The 22,439-nt window shown below is 40.6% G+C and overlaps 1 protein-coding gene across 1 annotated transcript in view; it reads left to right on the top strand.

Annotated features, from left to right (window-relative positions):
• C4BPA (complement component 4 binding protein alpha) overlaps positions 1 to 21,920 on the top strand; it is a 66,947-nt gene extending 45,027 nt beyond the window's left edge. The window contains exons 8-16 of the mRNA XM_084866534.1: positions 3,225 to 3,425; positions 4,199 to 4,393; positions 7,060 to 7,227; positions 8,449 to 8,624; positions 9,557 to 9,728; positions 14,344 to 14,481; positions 17,629 to 17,799; positions 19,781 to 19,956; positions 20,533 to 21,920. Coding sequence (XP_084722660.1) covers positions 3,225 to 3,425; positions 4,199 to 4,393; positions 7,060 to 7,227; positions 8,449 to 8,624; positions 9,557 to 9,728; positions 14,344 to 14,481; positions 17,629 to 17,799; positions 19,781 to 19,956; positions 20,533 to 20,667 — 1,532 coding nt within the window. The 3' untranslated portion in view covers positions 20,668 to 21,920. The remainder of the gene's footprint in view (positions 1 to 3,224; positions 3,426 to 4,198; positions 4,394 to 7,059; positions 7,228 to 8,448; positions 8,625 to 9,556; positions 9,729 to 14,343; positions 14,482 to 17,628; positions 17,800 to 19,780; positions 19,957 to 20,532) is intronic.
• Positions 21,921 to 22,439: the final 519 nt, after the last annotated feature.

Below are 22,439 nucleotides of genomic sequence, written 5' to 3'. Positions count from 1 at the left end.
AAACCAGCAGATCAACAGGGCAAAGCAAGCAGGAATTGAGCTGAAAGATACATTGAGGTATTACTGGTCTGCTAATCTTCCTTTGCTACTCAGTGCCTACACAGTATGATTTATTATTCTGAATCCCCACAGGACACAATCAAACCAGGGCAGTGGAGGGCATAGTACTGTAAACATGCCTGGGCTCTAGACTGAAGGGTGATAATGACAGGTACTGAGCCTGGGAATTTAGCTGAGGAATGGAACATGAGGTGGCTCTCTGAGAAGTTCAGGAGGAAGGTGATGGAGAGACGTTGAAAGGTTTAGCCAGGGGATCTTAATGTATTGCATATTAGGAAGGTAACTGGCTACAGAATGGCCAACAATTTATAGTAGGACACAATCTAACCCATAGGCACCATCCAGCCCTGAAGTGAAAATGGCTTCAACTGTAGCCATGGCAGTGGGCCTGGAAAGAAGTTAAGGGATTGTAGAGGAAATAAGGTGGCAGGACTTGACTGACTACTGGGCGGGAAGGGGGGAGGGTAGCGGGGGGGAGAGCAGTTTGTTCTTTGCTTGTGAGGGTGCATATGTCTGATATCTTCCTTGGCTGCCTCACCATCATGCATGTCATATAATTGCCATTGGCCACTGACCCACCCCAAAATCATCCAGGAAGGTAGGTCATTATAAGGGGAAGATTTGAGGATTTTGAGGATGTGTTTCTCTGGGTCAGATATGACTAGTTTTTCTTGAGATAAATGAGGAAGTGAAGTTATCCATAGACCTCATTTTCCAGAGGTTTTAAAAAGTTGAAAAAAAGATAGACATGTATGTGCTTTTAAGAGTGTTTTCCTTGCTGAAACCGGTTTGGCTCAGTGGATAGAGCTTAGGTCTGCGGACTGAAAGGTCCCAGGTTTGATTCTGGTCAAGGGCATATACATTGGTTGCGGGCACATCTCCAGTAGGGGGTGTGCAGGAGGCTGCTGGTCGATGTTTCTAACTCTCTATCCCTCTCTCTCTTCCTATCTGTAAAAAAACCCAATAAAATATATTAAAAGAAAAAGAGTGTTTTCCTTGTAGCTGCTTGATATCAGGCTTTCATGTTATACTTGGAATTGGATTAGCAATAGTAGTAATATTCTTATTGCCATTTCTTTTTTGTAATCGACTGTTTTTCTTATGACATATATTTTTTAAGGAGTCACCTGTCCTCAACCACATGTTAAACATGGAAGGATCACCTTTGGATTTGGAGCCACCTATACTTACAAAGACTCTATTACTTTTGAGTGCAATAAAGGTTTTGCCCTCAAAGGCAGTGAGACAATTCATTGTGGGACTGATAACAACTGGGATCCTTCTCCTCCCATCTGTGAGATCAGTGAGTATGAATCAAAAAAGAACTTTAATGTTTGGCCTCTAAAGTTACCCAGGAAAGTTGGGGAGGGCATATTTGTATGCACAAGCCCACTTGAATCACAGTAAAAATTTAAAATTTAGATCAATGACTTTCTTTTTATTTTTTCTCATGGGGAAAAAAAGATGTATGACAGTACACTGTGCAAGATCACTTAACATCACAAAAAACTGCCACATGCAGTTATGTTTCCCTTAAGGGGAGACATTAACACTGCAGACTTTGTGCCATGGATCAGGCTTCTGGCTGAGCAGTGCTCTCCCTGTGGGAGCACACTGACCACCAGAGGGCAGCTCTTGTGTTGAATGTCTTCCCCCTGGTGGTCAGTGGGCATCATAGCAACTGGTCGTTCTGCCCTTCAATCTATTTGCATATTAGCCTTTTATTATATAGAATTATAAAGAGGATTCCTTTTTCACCAAAAGTTATCAGAAATGCAAAGAGATAGGAAAGATGATGATGAAAATTGCCTTTGAGGGGGCCCAAATGTTGGGCTTAGCAGAAAAGAAGTTCAAAGCAGTTATTATAAATATGTTTAAAGATTCATATTACTAATGATGTCACTTGCTTTCAGCCTGAAGAAGTTCCTTTAATATGTCTTGTAAGGTGTTCATCTAGCAACAGTGAGATACCACTTTACCCCTGTCAGTATGGCTATAATAAAAAAATAAAATAAATAGTCACAAATGTTGGTGAGGATGTGAAAACATTGGAAGCCTCATGTACTTCTGGTAGGCATGTAAATAGTGCAGCCATTTTGGAACAGAGTTTTTGCAGTTCCCTCAAAAGTTTCAGTTGCTTTTTTGTGCCTGTTCTATCAAAGGGTACCATGTGTTCATTCAGCCATTAACCAGCCTGCCATCGCTGGTGAATTAGCCACTCCAAAATACACACATAGACATGTGCCCAAATAGACATGTGCACAATACCAGAGACATTCTCTCTAAACATATTACCAAGTGGTTCCTGCACCCTCTCGCAATCTGGGACCTCTCAGGGGATGTCAGAGAGCCAGTTTTGGCCCGACAGTAGAACAGTAGAACGACCAGCCTCTATGACAGGCACTGAATACAGGTAGCAGAGGCTTAATGCAGAAGTTGCCCCCTGGTGGTCATGCACTCCCACAGGGGGTTCACCACTCAGCCAGAAACCGGGCTCATGGCTGGTGAGCACAGTGGTGGTAGTGGGAGCCTCTCCTACCTCCGCATCAGTGCTAAGGATGTCCAACTGTGAGCAGGTACAGGCCCGGCTGTGGGACTCCCTGCTCCCCCCAGTGCACAAATTTCATGCACCAGGCCTCTAGTATGATATAAACCAGTAGATCAGGAAATAGCAAATAGGGCAAGATCAAGTCCCTGCTCAAAAGATGCTTGGAGTATTTTTGCTCTTGACAGCCCTTTAATGAAACAGTTTCTGGTGTCATCTGGATGAGGGCAATGACTCGTTTATTTTTTTACCAATAAGTCAGGAGATAAGAAACTTAGATTAATCTGGGACAGTTTTCCAGCCACATCTACCTAGCAAGTCTTACGCTTTCATTCAGAGACTAAACTTCCAGAAGTACAATGAGGAGAAAGGAGAATTAGCATTTGGATGGTTGGCATGTACACACAGGAACCATTTGGTAATATGCTTAGTAAGAATGTCTCTGATATTGTGCACATGTCTATATGGGCACATGTCTATGTGTGTATTTTGGTGTGGCTAATTCACCAGCCATGAATGGCTGAATGAACACATGGCACCATTTGATAGAAAAGGCTCATTGATCATGCTGCATCCCTACTAACAGTGCTCTTTTCCCTTATTCTTCTTTTATGAGCAGATGCTTGTACTAACTTATCAGATATCCCACACGCTTCCTGGGAAAAATATAACTATCGCCCACCAACAAAAGACCAACTGTATGACGTTGGGACTGTGTTGAGGTACCGCTGTCATCCTGGCTATAAAACCGCTGGAAATAAGCCTCTGACTGTGACTTGTCAGAAAAATTTGGAGTGGACCCCATATGCAGAATGTGAGGGTGAGTTTCTGTTTTTAAAAGACTTTACTATGTTAAATTCCCAGCACATACTAGGATTTTCTACCTTAAATGAATGTAATTGTGTTCCTCAAATTAAATTTATGATTATATTAATTCAATAGGATGATTGATATTGCCAGAAGAGACTATAAAGGGCTTGGAGTTTGAGGGACTCTCCCAATTTTAGTTGCCATCTCAGTCCTCCTACCAGTATCAATATGGCTTCTTCTTTAATTTCATAGTCATAAAACAGATTTTGGTTGTTTTGAATGATGGTTATTCTGATTAGTTACAATTTTGATGTGGTTGTGTGAGAAGGCAAGTACTACATTTACTTATGTCACCATCTTGACTGAAAGCCATTATAAACTCTTGAGAACATTCTTCCTTCTGCATTGTGGGAAGTATAAGTTATTAGAAAGCTTAATAATGATGTAACACTAGCGAAGCCATAAGGAGATGAATGTTATTTGTCATTGCTCTTAAATAACTTTGAAAATTTACATTTTCATCCAGGTTTAATCCAACTTCTCATTTTGCAGGCCCCTAATGCAATTATTTAATTGGAAGGAAATGACTGGATTGAACTACTTTAGCAAATCAGGGACAGGGAGCAAGGTCTCAAGGTGTCTCGGGTACCCTTGTCTGTTCCTCCAATCTCTCTTGTGGGGCAAACTCTTCTAAAGGTGGAAACGAGATGATTAGCCATAGGAGCCTCCTCATGGTGATCTTACCAACCTCACTCTTTATTAGACTCACTTTCTATTTTTCAGAGGTTTGTTGTCCAGTACCAGAGTTGAAGCATGGCATAATCACTGCGCGAAGACCACCGAAAAAAATTGTAGCCAATAAGTGTGAATATTTCTATGGAGATTCAATTTCATATTCATGTGGTGAGAGACGCAACTCTGAAGCTTCATGCCAAGGAGATGGCACCTGGAGTCCTAAAACACCAACATGTGGAGAGAGTAAGAGCTTATGGAATGATGTTATCTTAGAAGTTTCTTCATATCCAACTCTTGAGGGTTATTAAGGGAAGGGTTCAAATTAGGTAAAAAGAATTTCTATACTCTGCATGATTGTCTCCAGTCTGAATTTCTCTTTTTCCCCCTAATGGTTGTTGCTCCCATTTTCTTGACCTTCCTGGTTTCCTTTCCCGAATCAGTGAAATTAGGCCACATCTCCTAGAGCAGCTAGACTTCTGAATTACTGTGTTCTGTTTCTTGGTATTTATTGTCTTCTCTTCCATTGTTCCTGGTCCATATTCCTTAACCTGCAGAACAAGGCTCCCAAATCTATTTGGACTTGCTTCCTTTCTTCTGCTGCCTCTCAGCCCTTCTTCAGCCTATTTGCCAGTGTGAAACGCCTACCTCTCCCTCACCAAGAACACTTAAGTACTAAACACAATCCTCCCGTCTCCCACTGTTTTTCCCTAACCCGATCTGTTGATGGCCAGGAATAAGCACTGCTACCAGAATAGTGATTCTTTGCCTTGCCTTCTGAAAGAAGGAGCCCAAAGGAGCTTCAAAGAGACCAGGTATCAGTCACAGTTGAGAAGTCAATGGGACTCTTATCTCCCCAGTTGAAGTGTTTCCACTTTGCCTACCAGTGCTTTTCTATCTGCAGATCACAGAGTTCAGGGATAAGAAGAACATTTTCCTCAAAAGTTCACTTAGAGTTACTATAAATGGGGTTACTCATGCTTCCATCTCTTGGTTTCTAGGCTCATGGACTTTTTTTTTTTAATTGGGAACCCAGTACCATATAAAGGTCATTTTTTTTTTTTTAAGTTTAAAGTGAATACTGTATCTTTAAAGTTACTGTAAGTAATATTGTAAAATCCTATCTCAACCGGCAGTTCAGTTAAGCATTTAACAGGCCATTCCAATGTCCTAATACAATGGTTGGCAAACTGCGGCTTGCGAGTCACATGTGGCTCTTTGGCCCCTTGAGTGTGGCTCTTCCACAAAATATCACAGCCTGGGTGAGTCTATTTTGAAGAAGTGGCGTTAGAAGAAGTTTAATTTTAAAAAATTTGGCTCTCAAAAAAAATTTCAATTGTTGTACTGTATTTATTTAGCTCTGTTGATTAATGAGTTTGCCAACCACTGTCCTATCAGGTCTGCACGTTTTGGGCAACACAGTTTGTAATATAAGGAGTGCATTTCATGGTCGCATCCCAATGCTATACCTGTAGGTGGCATGTAGTGGGATCCTCTGCCAATTGTTTAACACTCTGTAATCCTTCAGATAGCAGGGCTGACTGAAATCCTGTAGGCAGGAGAGGAAAACCCATACCTGGAATAGCTGTCTCTTTCTGTCAGAATAAATAGCTGTTTGGTTTTTGTTTTGTTTTGTTTTTTTTCCAAATGGAAGGGGATCCAACATAGTCATCAACCATGTGGCTTTTTGGTTGTGTCAAGGGATAATATCATATCAAAGACTTAGCAATGTTGCTGGCAGGTTGGATAGTCAGTGACAATAATTGATTGTCAACCTTGGGAAGTAGGAGTTCATGCTGTTGGGCTGATGCTTGTCCTTCTTTCCTGTCACCTTGACCACTTTATTCATTTCTTCTTGTGACAGCTAAGCTGAGGACAATGACAGAGGATAGCTGACTAAGGCATTCTTTTTTACTTACTTGTTTAATGCCTCTTAAATTAGTGGTGCTTATCAGGTGTTAATATACAAAACAAAACTTGACACTTCCTGTCCACTCCCATATGTCCAGTCACCAGATCTCCTTGTGCCCAATCCTCCAATCTTTGTCGTTAAGGTTATGACAGACAAACTATTCATTCCAGGCCACAAACCTGAATTTGGTCTACCCATAGGCCACTTGTTTTTTTCAAAAAATAGAATGAGCAGAGATATCACCTAAATCTCTGCCCATCAGAAATATTTCCCTTTACTACTGACCTTTGAGATCACCCTGATAGGGCTCTAATGCAGCTTTCATGCAATTTAGCTTGTATACACATATTACAAATATTCTTCTGTGAACCATGGTCAACCTTTCCTCTGCTGGGTAAGCTTGCTTGTAATGGATACTTCATAAAGCCATAAGTGGAGCTAAGAGAGAGGCACTAGTGCCACAGTGAATGGGTATAAGCAAGATGAGGGCTCCTTGTTTGTGCAACTTGCTCGTGCTTTCTGGTCTTGCTCATGCTCAATTCAAGATGCACCACATTCATCTTATAATGAATGGTTGCCTGCCTGACTTTATAACGTCATGGGTCTTACAGACCCAACTCATGTTGAGTGATTCAGGCTGCATGATCACATGATGACCAAGGTCAAGAACTGTCATTATCAAGACTAAGTAACGTTCCAGGAATTCTATTTTAATGATCCAGTATGGAGAATGGAGAACTACCAATTTTGTTTATCAGATTATACTTTTGAAGACTATAGAAATGACCACCATGTGGTCCATTATGGTGCCATCATGGTTCTTCAGCACCAGGCTTAAAGGAGGGCAGCACAGGAACTTGGGTTGGGCAGAGAAGTGATCCCTTGGGCAGAGAAGATGGCAGGACAGGACAGAGCCTACAGAAACCACACAGATTCTGGGATGTGTTGTTCTTTATGTCCTATAAGCTCAAGCTCTCTCACTTTATGTCTTCCCAACCAGGTTGTCTTTATCCTCCTGTCATTGACCATGGACGTCCTAAACTAATTACACTCACATTCTCACCAAATGAGGCTAAATATGAATGTGACAAAGGATACATTCTGGTTGGAAATCCCACTATCACCTGCAGTTATTCACGCTGGTCTGGCCCACCTCCTCAATGCAAAGGTAACTCCAGCCCATGGCTAAGTGGGAGGAACTGTTATGCAGGGATTGAGAATAACGTTTCTTTCCAGCCAGAGGCAGAACAAAAACATGATTTATTTATTTTAAACAATTACTATATCCAAATGGTATCCGAAGCAAGCAAAAGTACAAGGGGTATACAGAATCATTAATCTTCCCTATTTCTTTTTTTCCCAGTTACAAAATTCTGCCTCCTTGAGGCAGTGCCTGTTCACACTTTCTTTTTCTTAAATATATTTTACTGATTTTTTTTTTTACAGTGAGGAAGATAGGGGAATAGAGAGTTAGAAATATCAAAGACAGAGAAACATTGATTAGCTGCCTCCTGCACACTCCTTACTGGGTTGTGCCTGAAACCAAGGTACATGCCCTTGACCGGAATCAAACCTGGGACCTTTGAGTCTGCAGGTCGATGCTCTATCCCCTGAGCCAAACTGGTTAGGGCTGTTCCCACTTTCTTGCATATCTCTGGAAGTAGTCTATAAGCAGTACATTTTCTTGTGGCCTGAAGCAAAATTTTCATGGAAACTTGCTCTGGCATGAATGTAGGCTCTCAGGGGCTGATTCCAAATACCAGAAAGTGAGCCTCATGCAATGTCGGGCACCACCTGCCAATGGGAGGCCTGTGGTGTGGCATTCCTAGGTTGCAAACTGATATGGGGATGGGCGGTGGGAATATCAGGTTTGCTTTTTACATGCATACAGTTTTAGTGTCACTTTTCCATCAACAACTCCAGGAATTATTTGTCAACATTGGTTCTTTGGCTCATGAGAGGCCAATGGGCAAGAGAGAACATTCCATTCCCAGTGTTTTGTAGGGATCACAGTATGAGGGATTGTTGCTTTGATGCCTGAGTCTTGGGTCCTGTGCCTTTTTTATACATGTAATTTAAAGATGCTATGTCTTCAACAAGTTTCTTAACCCCTCTCTATTCATTTTTTCTTATTTATATGGGAATAATAACTCTGCTCACTTTATAGAGGGGAGTGAGACTTCAATGAGATAATCACATAAAATGGTTAACCCTGAAGAATGATATAAATCAATGATTCATTAAAATGGGAACTATTATTATTGCTCTCAAAAGAAAAAAAGATAAGACAATGAGCAGCACCTACATGTAGTTCATTTTAATCATCCCAGCCTGTGGTAAGTATCCTTTTCTTAGATTTACACATGGCTTAACTGTGTTTTCCTTGTAGCTCTGTGTCCAACACCAGACATAGAACATGGGAATCTGCTTGTGGTTAAGGATCAGTTCCTTGAAAGTGAAAATGTCACCATCCAGTGTGACTCTGGCTATGCTGTGGTAGGTCCTAAAAACATCATCTGCTCAAAGGACAGAACCTGGTACCCAGAGGTGCCCAAGTGTGAGTGGGTAAGTGGCACAATTTAAGGAACTTCCTGTGCTTTCAAACCCTAAAAATGGCACCTCCCCAAATCACTGTCCCAGCCAGCTAAGCCAAGATTTGACTTGACAGGACTCTTTTCTTTCTTTATTCCTCCCTCCTTCCCTTCCTTTTTTCCTTCCTTCCTTCCTTCCTTCCTTCCTTCCTTCCTTCCTTCCTTCCTTCCTTCCTTCCTTCCTTCCTTCCTTCCTTCTGTCCTTCCTTCCTTTCTTCCTTCCTTCTTTCCTTCCTTCCTGACTTCTTTTCTTCCTTTTTTTTTCTTTTTTTAAAAAAAACATATTTTATTGATTTTTTTACAGAGAGAAAGGGAGAGGGCTAGAAAGCTAGAAATATTGATGAGAGAGAAACATCGACCAGCTGCCTTCTGCACACCCCCTACTTTGGATGTGCCCGCAACCAAGGTACAAGCCCTTGACCAGAATCAAACCTGGGACCTTTCAGTCCGAAGACCTAAGCTCTATCAACTGTTCTGTCAACGGTTTCGATGACAGAACTCATTTCTGAGTCATTAAAAAAAATCTCTCTTGTTTTCCCTTGGAGCACACATTTAGGATGGCAAGTTTTCCTACTCTCACTTAGAACAGGAAAGCTGAGCCCCTTAAGGAGGGAGATCTCTCAGAGAGCTGGGAGTGCTCCTACATTTCCTTTTCTAGATTGTATAATACACTGTGTTCCATGCCTGGATGGGTAGCCGAAATAGCCTCTGTCCTGACAGAGGCCTTATGGGTAGTATCTCAAGAAGATCTATATCCCTCTGGGGAAGACTACAATGGGGCCCGTGGTCTCCTGGTCTTCCTGCTCTCCCATCACTCCTGGGGTTGGTTTGGACCTGACTCTCTGTCCTTTATTGTCATGATCTCAGAGAAGCCTCCCAACCACTCAGCACCTGTGTCTCTTTTAGGTGGTCCATGCAGGCTGTGAGAAAGTGCTAGCAGGCAAAAAATTCATGCAGTGTCTGCCTAACCTAGAGGATGTGAAGACAGCCTTGGAGCTATATAAACTGTCTTTGGAAATTGAACTCCTGGAAATGCAGAAAGACAAGGTGAAGAAATCCATTCTGGAGTCACCACTCTGATTTTTCCCAGAAGAGGCAGGGAAAGGTGCCCTGCTGCCTTCCATTCAACATGGGTCACTTTAGTTTAGCAACTCTGCCATTCTTTTGCATTAAAATTAATACCCTAAAATATGATAATAATGCCTCTTTTTTTTTTGCTATTGCTTTGAGATGATAGAATTGCTGATAATCTTATAGCTTACATTTTTGCTTTTTTGGACACAAAGTGCACATTTTTTCCATTAAAAATTTACTTATAGAGCACAATTTTGTCTTTGTGGTCATTGAGGTCCACATACAGACCCCAAAATGTATTTACATATAGTTACTACATTAATTGTATTGTATGGGTCTTGCTGTGGATTTGTGTTCGCAGCAGTTATATTTCCCTGGATTACCTCTACTCCATGTTCCCACCTGCAAATCACCAGGTCCTCAGTATTTACAATAAATGTCAACACGCCTCAAAAGTCTTGTCCATTCTCTCCTATTTGAAGAGATTTACATCCTTTCTGAACCCCCAAGAGCTTGGTCTCTGACTTGCTATGGCTGCCTTTCATTCTTCATCTTATACGAAGGGCATTTATGTTGTATCTGAGAACTTATTTCATCCTCTGAGAACAAACTCTGAAAGCTCGATGAATGTGAAGCCCACATGGCAGTCCCCTGTGCGTTTGAAAGTTTTTCATCTGATCTGGTTCTCCTTTTCTTCAAATAAAAAAAATAAAAAGCTGTGAGAAACCCCATACCAATCGCTTGTATAGCTCGAGGTATGTTGGAGGCTCTATTCAATTCCACTCACCACTTCTTCCAATTTTGCATCCTCTGCAATGAGGTCCCTATACAAACCCAGCAGTTTTTTTTTTTTACATAAAGTTACTGCATTCACTGTATTGTGTGGGTCTTGCATGTGGACTTGGGTTCTCACTCATATTTCAGCTCCACTGACTCTCCTGACTTTCCCTAGTACACAGTACCTTATGTTGAACCTTGGCCTCTTTTGTTTAATTTTCCCAAACATACTCTGGAAAGGGATTGGTGTAGAGCAGCTTTCAGTAAATTACAGATATCACAGAGGGGCTGGGACTGTTAGAAACACTCACTTAGTGGGAGGTACCTACCCATGGTATTGATACTATTCTCTGCTCCCGCTACCAGGAATTCCTTTTGCTTCATGTTTATTTTGAGTTTCCCTTGAAGCAAGGGTTTGTGGGTACCTATTTTCTCTAAGAGGTGGGCCCTGGAACGCACGGTGAGTGGGTGGGTTGTAAGCTGAAGAAGGGAAGGCAGTCTAAAGAGGGAGCAGTGCTGAGGGGATTATTATTGCTGTTGCTGATAGGAGCTCAGTTATGCTGACAGCCCTATGAATGTGTGTGGAACCCAACTATGATTTGTCCTCTGGAGAATGAAGACCTTGGGTATTTAGTGAATAGGTCTTGATCTTAGGACATCTGACCACACTGCAGACCAGCTAGGCATGCTCCTGACCAAGCTGACACTGGTTACCAATGGCACCTATGGGACTGTGTAGGGTAACCTCCAGGGTAGGGAAATGGACAGACAAAGCAGACACTGGGTTTGGAAGTTGTCCAGAGTTTGCCAAAGTGAGAGGGCCCTGGTGATCTTGAGAGAGATTTGACAGTGTCTGCCACACACTTTGACATGCAATGGAGGTTTTCTTGTCTGTGTGCTTGCTTTCCTGTTCTATCTGCCTTTGCTTTTCTAATTCATGTTCGTCTCTCTCTCTCTTTTTTAAAAATACATTTTATTAATTTTTTATAGAGAGGAAGGGAGAGGGATAGTTAGAAACATCGATGAGAGAGAAACATCCATAAGCTGCCTCCTGCACATCCCCTACTAGGGATGTGCCTGCAACCAAGGTACATGCCCCCCACCGGAACCAAACCTGGGGGTAGGCCAATGCTTTATCCATTGAGCCAAACCGGTCAGGGCTGTTCTACCATACTGTTATGATTTATATCCCGAATTTGGCCTTTAGTTTAGCCTCCCAACTAACTGAGACAAAAGTTTATTTACATACTGACGAGGAAGCCTTCTGGATTTCACACTTGGATTTGAATTGTAATTGATTGCTAAGGGACACTGAGTCTGTATTAATGGTACTCAGTCACCCAGTTTCACAACCATTAATTCCATTTCTACTGTCCCTCTCAGATGTCAGAGTTATTGTACAAGCCAATGCACCTCCTTCCATCTTCATCTCATGGCACTTAGCAGGTGAAAATGTTCATAGTTGCAATGCTATAGCAAGCCAGGACTACAATACTTCACCCATGACCAGTGATTGCCAGTTGGTTGGTGGGTGATCCAACTCTACAATCCCACTCTTAGAGTTTGCCTTTGTGGCTTCTGCATTTGAACAGGTTCAAGCCTGGGACTACTGAGAGAGCAGGATCCTCTTGTGGCAAAGCCACATGCAAGTCCCAGCACAATTATAGCCAAAGGCTATGGTTGTAAGCTTGACCTTGTGGTCCGAACTTGTGGTCCCATGTGGCTAAGTGACATAGGCTGTGGGAGGTGCAGCAAGTAAACAAAGCTTAATCGTGTGCATGTAATTGAGTAGATTCGAAACCCATGAGAACATTGTAAACATCTTGACCATGTCCTTAATTTGCCTTGTGGAATCTGGCTATAAAATAAAGATGGTTTGCAGGCACTGGCACTGCATCCCACCTAGCACCCAGCTTTCTACTCTTGTTTGTCTTTTCTTAATCCTTCACCGCACCCTCTCAGGTTCACCCATGGTCATGCCGGCTCGACACACAGAATTGTCCAGACTGGAGGCGAGGAATCAGGGCTTTTGTATCCTAATATTAGTTGGGTATTGGTTGCTTCTGTGGCTGGGATATAACTTCTAAAGTATTAGGATGAGGAGGCTCCTGTCATTTCAGCACATTCTCTGGAGAAGTTCACAAATCTATTCTATTAACTACACCAACAATAGCATCTGGTGGTGGACATACCATCAGATAAAGCCCAACAGTGTTGATTTACTCCTAAATGACTGATTCATTGTCCTTTCAGAAAGTCAAAATTGGCCAAAAAGTGGAAATTCTTTTGGTATAAAGAAAAAGCTTGTATTTTAAAATCAGTCTTGGGCTCAGAATTTGACTTACCTGGTAGCTACTTACTAAGCAGTTTGAGGGCAGATTACTTTTTCTATCTAAACTGGTTTCCAAAATTTATGCAATGAGGAAGGTAAAAACTATGTCATAGGGTTTTTTTAAATTAATTATGATAATTTATATAAAGGTATAGTATATTACATGTTGAAAGATTAAAAGCAGGTTTCTGGCTAATCATTTAAATCACTTCTCTTTTTTTGTGATTCCTCTTTCTAAAGTAAGTAACCATTTGGTGACTTTGTTTTCTTGATCCCTAGGAAGTTGATATTTAATTGTGCTTTCTTCAGTATTTCAGTTTCACTGGGTTATATTTGCTAATTCTTTGCATTTATTTTTGAGAGGTAAGCTTTTTGGTTACTATGGGTATGTGGTAGTCATTCCAGTTCATCTGAGTAGTGAAGATCCCTTTAGGACAATTTCCAGGGCTTACTCGTTTGTTTTAGGCAACTATCTAAACACAGATATCCACACTTGGTGGGCAAGATATGGAATCCAGGTTGGGAGTTTTATCTGTCCCACTTAAGGAGACAATTTAGGAAATAATATGGATGGATAGTCAGGCAGTCTTCGATGGTTAAGAGAAACTTAGTCTTGGGGTTACCAATTCATGAAGCACAACAAACACACCTTCCATTCCCTTGGCTCTTACTGCTCAGAGACAAAGTGCTGGGTTTCCTCTGCATCCAGCATCATCCAGATAGTTGAAAGTCACACTAAACCTTCCTTTCTCCTTAATTGATCCTGTCCATCCATTTCACTTTCAGTAAATGCTTCTCTGGTACAGGCACAGACTAGGATGGTTCCTACACCAGAACAGTTTCATAAAGTGAGTCATCTGGTGTTTCACGTATATCAGCACACCCACCCAGGAAGTAAAGAGGCTCCTATTGAAGTATTACAAGAATAATTATTGTTTGGACTAGATTCTTGAGTATCTTCTCACAGACTCATGTTAGTGTGTTCTTGGTAGACCATAGGCTAACGAGAAAGAAATTTAAATTTCTACATTAAATAACTTGATTCTATGAGCAATTCATGCCCCAAATTAAAGACACCACTTTGCTGGACAAATACTGTTTCTCAGATAGTTTCCTTTCTTTCATACTATGCCTTGTAATTCCTGGAGAGCCCACCACATACCCTGTGCATCAGACCTGCAATCCTGGTGCCTTTTGCTATGTTTACTAAGAGAGGAATCATATATCCAGAAAGAAAATCATTACCTTTACCATCTGAACAGTAGTGAAGTCTTAGGGTTATAATAGTAAATGCGTACAGCACCCCACAGGGCTCTTGCCTCAAGCTCTAGACTCTTCTTCCCAAACCTTATCAGCTCTCCCTGACAGATCTGAGCTCAGCACCTGGTCTTCTAGTCACTCCCACCGCCCCTCCCTTTTAGTGACCCAGTGCTGGGATTTCTGCCAAGGCCGAATTCCTTGGCTTAGGTACCATTTGAATGTTACTTTCAGAACATTTCCTCATTTTGAGTCAAGGTGTCTAAGAAAGCCGAGCGCAGTGTGGCACCTCTGAGACTCAGCACCATGCTCCCCAAGTGGCAGAGCATTCTCCCAGCCCTGTACCTCTCTGGGGTCTTGACCCTCCTGCTGTGCCCTTCAGGCCTGTGTGGTGAGTACAGTGGTTATTGGGGAAAGGAGGGAGGTAGTTTCTCTAAGGTATAAAGAAAAATACCAAACACTTCATCAAATGTAGTCAATTGATGGTAGTTTATAACTTTTTTTGAAAGAGTATAATCAACTATGTTATTAATAAAAATGAAGAATTTTAAAATATAAAAGAAATTGATCTAGATAGAGGCTGTTATTATGTCTAGAATAATTGTGTTGATATTTAAAAATTCTTCTGAGGCTGCTTTAGTAAGGAATAATCTTTAATTTTCATATCAATTTCTTATATTTAATGCTCCAAAATGTTTAAAATACATTTACCTTCTGACTAAGTTAATTATGCCATCTACAATCTTATGTAGTGATTCACTGGGGGGGGGGGGGAGTGGATTCTATCAGAAAAGCAAAAATAATTATCACAAATAATAAGTATTTCTAGAGTAAAAGATAGGGCACTTGGAGAACTATAAACAATTATATAAATATAAGGCATTGTTATTAACGTGGAGAAAATATTTTACAAATGAAGGAGAAATAAAAGAGTTTAAAAGAATTAACCAGAACTGTTCTAAGATTTGTTGTTATGCAAATTACTTTTTTGTTATATTATCTAAATGGGAATGTCCTTTAAGCAAAATATTTTTCTCTTGTGCTGGATTCATTTTTTTACTTTTTCTTCATTATAAAGATATTTCTATGTATATTCCCTGAAAATGGCTAACATGGCATACAAAATGTAGGATTTCAGATAGCTGGGAGGGAAAATCCTGAATCTAAAATAATAGTTGAGTGCTCTTATGTGAGCTAGCAGCTTGATTTGAAAGTGTGGAAGCCATGCCTTCTCCATCACTGAGAGAGGTGAGGGGGAAAGCATGGGTTTATTAAGGAAGAATTCATAACTGGGAGGTGATTTTTCCCTCAAACACCTGGACATCACTGAGGAGGAGCACTACCTTTAGGTTAGAGAGCACAGCATGAGGAACATTCTGCCCAGAGGACGTCAGGCCTCCAAGTTGTCTCTGAGTTCTCCTCTCTTGGAGTCTGAGGTAGCAGAAAAAAACCTTATTAAACTTGTCAACATCTTTCAATAATTTCTTCATGTGTCTGTTTCCCATTCTCTGTTTATTCTGTTTCTTCTGTCTCCTCAAATCTTCCATTATCTATGGCCTCAACCCTTTGAAATGGCATTTAATATCTGTCAACTTTGACCTGAAATCTCCCTTTATTTTATTTTATTTTTTTAATATTTTTATTGTTTTTTTACAGAGAGGAAGGGAGAGAGATAGAGAGCTAGAAACGTCGATGAGAGAGAAACATCGACCAGCTGCCTCCTGCACACCCCCTACCAGAGATGTGCCCGCAACCAAAGTACATGCCCCCGACCGGAATCGAACCTGGGACCTTTCAGTCTGCAGACCGAAGCTCTACCACTGAGCCAAACCGGTTTCGGCTGAAATCTCCCTTTCTGATTCTGCCTCCCCTTTTCTTTATAGTAGGAACCTTCTGAGGTCCGAGACTTTTCTGATTGCCTCAGTATTGATATGCCTCTACTATCTTATCAACTACTCGCTTTTACTCATACTTCATGTACCTCCAAGTCCTTCTTGGACACCTTCCCCCGATACTCCAGTCCTCTGTTCTATCAACCTTTTCCATAGAACTCATTTGTTGTCCTACTCTCCTAGTACTTGTGGGACTGATGTTGTAGTGTAACTATTTAAATAGCTGTATATTATCTAAGTATATTGCAAGTATGGCTGTTAATATTACCTGAAGAGCCTGGTACAGAATGCCATACCTATGTGATTCGTGAAAATTAAGATCTATTTTTTTTATCCCCACCCAAGGACATGATTTTATTGATTTTAGAGAGAGAGGAAAGGAGAGGGAAAGAGAATCATCGATGTGTTGCTTCCTGCTCGAGCCCCAACTCGGGGTCGAACCCACATGTGCCCTGACCAGGAATCAAACCTGTGACCTTTTGGTGTTTGGGATGATGCTCCAATCAACAGCCAAACTGGCCATGGCAAGAGCTATTTTCAAAATATTTGTAAGAAGGTACTTAATCTGAGGTTTCATGGAAGCTGTTGACTTATATACAGGTGAATTACACAGAGTTTACCTTGGAATGGCTGTGACCAGGCTTTCTAAACTTCCCAGAGTTGAAGCTTTGGAAGGGCAGACAGAGGGAAGCAGTGTTTGACCTGAGCTGATTCTTGGCCCCTCGGGTGTTTAAAGCTTGCTCTGTCTCCTGTGAGTTTGTTTGTTTTTGTGGGCACTTCATCATCACTGAGGATCTGCCAACCGCCATTCCTGGGGAGTGGTCAAACCCACCTCCCAGTCTGGTTGATAGCGTATCTGTTCCCATCTTCTAGATTTCTGGTGACTCCTCGAGGTTTTTTTTTTTTTTTTTTTTTTTTTTTTTAAACTGAGGCCTTCCTTGCACCTCAGGTGGTCCTTTCTGGATAGATCTGAAGAGGACTCCACCTGGGTGTCTTTTCAATGAAGCCTAGTTCTAGTCCATGGCAAGTACTTATCCTTTGTTCTGAATAATGTGAGGAATACAGACCAATCCTAAGGTGCAGAAATCTGTCTTTAGCTCTCATCTTCAGAACTGCTGAATGAGGACATACCAGGCTTTCTCATAACCCTTTTCTCATCTGCATTTTCTGGAGATAGAGGATATCAAAAGCATTATAAAACACTTCCCCAAATATTATCCTTAAAAAATTAATTTAACTGGTTCCGAGCCAACTATTTTTCAAGTATGGGATATTACTTGACATTGAAAATAACAAGAAGACTGCTGTTCTAATCCCTAAGTTTTATTAATCACTGGTATTTACTAGTATGTAGAATATTTCACCCCTTTAAGGTTGTGTTTCCTTTTCTCTAGAATGGGCATGATGATAATACTGTCTCAAAGACTTAATGTGAGGAGTAAACGATATAACATACTAGTATATGAAATGATTAACACAGTGGTGAAGGATTAACAAATTCTTTCTCTTGGTTTTAAGTGAAACACACCTCAGTAGTATGATTTAATGACTTAGTTCTATCACATGAGAGGAGTACCTCAATCTGAATTGTTAATGAAATTAAACTCTGTCTCATTCTCTTTCACCTTTTTGTATCACCATCCAAGATTGCAGAACGCCTCCTAGGATTGCCCACGGATCCCATCATGACATAAGTTCATTTTTATCCTTTACGACTGTGATGCACTATGAATGTGATGAAGGGTATGTTCTGGTTGGAGACCCCGAAATCACCTGCAGAAGTTCACAATGGTCATCTCCAGCCCCTCAGTGTAAAGGTAATTTCAACTTTACTGATGGCTCATGTGAAGGTAGAACCACCATGGAATCTGGAGTCTCCTCCCAGCCAGAGGCAGCACTTAGAAATTTGTATTCTGTTTATTCAGTTCATGTAGTTCACATGAATGCATGCACATAGTACAGTATTTTTAAAGTGTGACCCAAGATGGATGTTTTCAGAGGTTACCAACATGTATATTTTCAGAAGTATGTTTTCTACAAGGCCACCATTTTGCTTTTTTAAATTTTTTTTTAAGTTTTAATTTAAATATAACATGCTACAGAATTGTGCACAAGTCTTAGGTACTTAGGGCAACCAGTAGCATAAAGTAAGCCTGATTTGACCGATGAAACTATAACTCAAGTCAAGGAGCAGTACCATTGCCAACACCCAGAAGTGTTCCACATGTCTTTTCCCATTTACAACCCAAAGGAGGTCACTATTCTAATACCATGGGTTAATTTTTGCCGGATTTTTAACTTGATATAAAGAAAATCATGCATGCACTCTCTTGTGCCTGGCTTCTTTCCTCAGCATTATGCTTTGGAAAATCACCTGTGTTCTTACTTGTAATGAGAGCTTATTCATTTTCATTGCCGTAACAGGGGTCTTCAAACTACGGCCCGCGGGCCACCTGCGGCCCGCAGAGGAGTCTGATCCGGCCTGCCAGGTTTTTTGGGCAGTGAGCGCAGCCGAGGTGTTAGAGTAGGAATTAGTAGTTCATATAGTCCGGCCCTCCAGCTCTCTGAGGGACCGTGATCTGGCCCCCACTTTAAAAAGTTTGAGGACTCCTGCGCCGTATAATATTCCTTTTGGATGAATATAACACATTTTAGTATCTTATACAAATTTGATGTATTTTATGTTTTAGGCTACTATGAATAATGCTTATATGAACATTCTGATGCGTGTCTCTTGGTACAAATGCGCCAACGTTTCTGTTGGGAATAAATTTAGGAGTAGAATTACTGTTTCATAGAGTATGCACATATTCATTTTCAGTAGGTGATACTGAATTTTGTTCCAGGGTGGTTGCAAAACTTTACATTTCCACCAGTGGGATATAAGTGTTCTAGTTCTGATAAACAGAAGTTCTACATGCCAATTTAGCTCCATTTATCAATATTTTTCTTGATGTTAGAGCTTTTTGTGTCCTGTTTAAGAAATATTTGCCTACAACAGGGTCACAGAAATATAGTCTCCTATTGTTTTATCTTTCACATTGATACCCCCAACCCACTTGGAATTTCTATGGGCCTCTGGTGGAAATTAAAAATAAAAGTTTGTTTTTCCCCAATGAATAATCCATGAACCCTACACCACTTATTAAATGAACCACAGTTTCCACACTGCTCTGCAATGGTGCATGTATGCTTTTGTTTCTGCTGCCATATTCTCCAATGAAATTGACCTCATAGGAGGTTCCCGGTTGATCACAAAGATTAGGCATGCCTTTAAAAAACAAACAAACAAACAAACAAACAGAAAAACCACACTGTAAACAACATCTCAAGGGATTAATTTCTCTCCATTATTTCAATTTAATACAGAGAGATAGTAAGAATATGTAACTTAAACTTATAGTCTTGGGATCATATAAAGGGTAAGGTTTTGAGATATAGTCGCTTTGAAAACTAAGATTCTAGGACCACAAAACCTAGGTTTATATCATAATCATGCTACTGAAAAGCTATGCAACTTTAGACAAGTCACATAAACTATCTGCACCTAATTTTCCACTCCAGCAACATGGAGTTAATAATAATGTTTTATGTTGATAGAAGAGTATAAGTTACTTTTATTGTTACAATTATACAATAAATACTGTAGAGGTCAAAACAACTCGCATCATGCAGGTATAATTTATTATCCGGTGTTATTCACCCCTCATTTTAATGCTTTTTCAATATTCTCTATTATTGTAAGATTTTATTCTGAGAATCACAAGATGATCAAAATATTGTTTCCATTAACAACAGCTCTGTGTCTGAAACCAGAGGTAGAAAATGGAAATCTGTCCGAGGATAAAGATCTGTTTATGGAATCTGAAAATGTCACCATCCAGTGTGACTCTGGCTATGGTGTGGCCAACTCTCAGAACATCACCTGCTCTGAAAACAGAACCTGGTACCCAGAGGTGCCCAAGTGTGAGTGGGTAAGTGGCACACATACCAGGGAGCTATCCCACATTCTCCAGAGCATTGTCCCAACCAACACTGATGAGATCTGACTTTTGTCAGGAATCATTTCTGAGTTGTTTAAGTCACTTTTGGAATCAGCAATTTCACCCTTGAAGCCCTTGGTGAGCTCACTAAGGTGAGTTCTAATTCTCTCAAGCTCTAATTTTCTCATTAATAGCAAGAAGAACAAGGCCTCTAGATAGGAGGCAGGTTTCCAAAGACCCAGGTAACCTGGAGCCAGCCCTGTATTCTCTACCATGAGTGCTATGCTTTTGCCTAGCCATCAACACCATCCCTCAGTTGTCCCTGAAGAGGGCCCCTGGGTGTCTTTGGCAGCACTGTTCCTCCCCTGCTATATTGGTCTAGACTCGAGTCGTGGTCTGATGTTTCTCTGATTTATGCCCTCATATCTTGTATTGCTTCCTTCCGTCCTGCGGAGGGTCCTGATACTCTCATTTTGTTGTCATCAGTGAGGCATCCTGAAGGAATCTTCTACTTTTCAACAGTTTGGAGAGAAATTCTCTCAGAATGCATCCTTTTATCTCTTTTAGGAAGTCCACCATGGCTGTGAGCAAGTAATAGAAGGCAGTGAACTCATGCAGTGTCTCCCAAACCCCATGGACGTGAAAATGGCCCTGGAGGTGTACAAACTGTCTCTGGAGATTAAACGACTCAAGGGAGAGTAAGACTTGAAGAGGAACACCAGTTAGAAATGAGTACATCGGTTTCCCCTCACTCATCACCCCTCAGTAAAGTATTAGGTACATTTCTCTTATTAGCAAGTCTACTGTACCTTAAGTACTATTATTTACTGGGGGTGGGGGTAGGGAGAAACAAACACCTGTTTTAGGAGAATCTTAGTGACACTGAAAATGTGGAACTATTGATTATTTGTATCTTAGCTCATATTAAGCTCTGTTTTCCTGGATTTAGTGGAATGGTAGAAATAAATCAGCACCAAGAGATTAGGGTTAGATTCCTGGTCAGGGCACATGTCTGGGTTGCAGTCTTGATCCCACTAGGGAGCTGGTAGGAGGCAGCTGATTGATTTTTCTCTCTCAATAATATGTCTATTTCTCTCCCTCTCTTTCTAAAAATCAATAAAGACATATTAAAAAATAAATAAAGCTGCATAGTTGACTTGCACTAAAGCTTTCGAGCTAACAGAGGGGTATAAGGCTGGCTACAACACTGGATTTCCACAATGCATGTGACATAACTAATCATAAAAGACCATTGCCTTCCACTGCCATCAGAAATCTTATCTGGTGGGCTTGTCTGATCTGCCACTTTTCCACCTCAATTCTCTCCTTCACAGATGTATCAGATGCTGTTCCAATTCCATACTCTCCCACCATGTTCCTGGAGACTCATTCCCAGGAACTCATTCCCAGGCACTATCCTCTTGTGGCAAAGCCAGGTGCAAGTTCCAGCACAATTATAGCCACAGGCTATAGCTGTAAGCTTGACTTATGGTCTGAACCTGTGGTCCCACGTGGCTGAGTGATGTGGGCTCTGGGAGGTGCAGCAAGTAAACAAAGCTTGATGAGGTGCATGTAATTGAGTGATCCATTCTTACTCCCACTCTCCCAGAAACCCATTTTCCTTTATTAGGGAAATAATTTTAGCTCTGTCTTTCCCTAGTCTCGGGATTTATATCCAAAAACTTATAAATGTACTCAGATAAACAAAGGGCCGTCCATTAGGTTTGGGCCCCACGCTGTGAAGATCTGGAGGAATCTCTGAAATGAGTCTTTCTGTATTCCCTCCCCCTCAAGTCTGTGGGGGCCGTGTGGAGACTTTTTCACACAGATGTGAATGATGTCACTTTTTTTGTGCTAAATTAATTTCACATAATTACAATGATGGAAATAATACGTGTATGTGCAAGCAATAAATCATAGAGGGTGATAAAAAATAAAAATAAAATTTCTGTTTGTGCCTCAGTCCTACTGTTTTGAATTTTTTTTTGCTCATTAGCTTAGCCCCTCTGAAGAGGATACACACACTATATCATTTGACTTTTTATCTCTAAGTCATATATTTTAATTTCTTGTTATGAAATGATCACTCTAGCTCCTACTTTCCCTCTCCCCTCTCTCTCTCTATGGGTCAGTCTCATTTATTTTCTTTTATTGATTACATATTTTCATGGCTTTAAATAATATATTTAAACCTGTACTATTTATGCAATTTTATTTTTTTTAACAATTTACTATTTTATTAAAGAAATACATAAAATAATTTAAAAATAAAATAATCCAAGAAGACTTACAATAAAAAAACTCATTTAATCTTATCCTTTGGTTTTATCCTCCCCACCCTCCCACCTCTCAAATAATCACTTTCAACTCCTTTGGCTCTTATGATATTTATCTATATATTTCTAAATAATATTCTCAGTCTGCATATATTTACTGTTTTTAAGCATTATGTATTTGTGGAGCATGGCTACAGC

The sequence above is a fragment of the Pipistrellus hanaki genome, assembly GCF_964339955.1.
Source record: "Pipistrellus hanaki genome assembly, chromosome: 18".
NCBI classification, from domain to species: Eukaryota; Metazoa; Chordata; class Mammalia; order Chiroptera; family Vespertilionidae; genus Pipistrellus; species Pipistrellus hanaki.
This window is presented reverse-complemented; position numbering and strand designations above follow the sequence as displayed.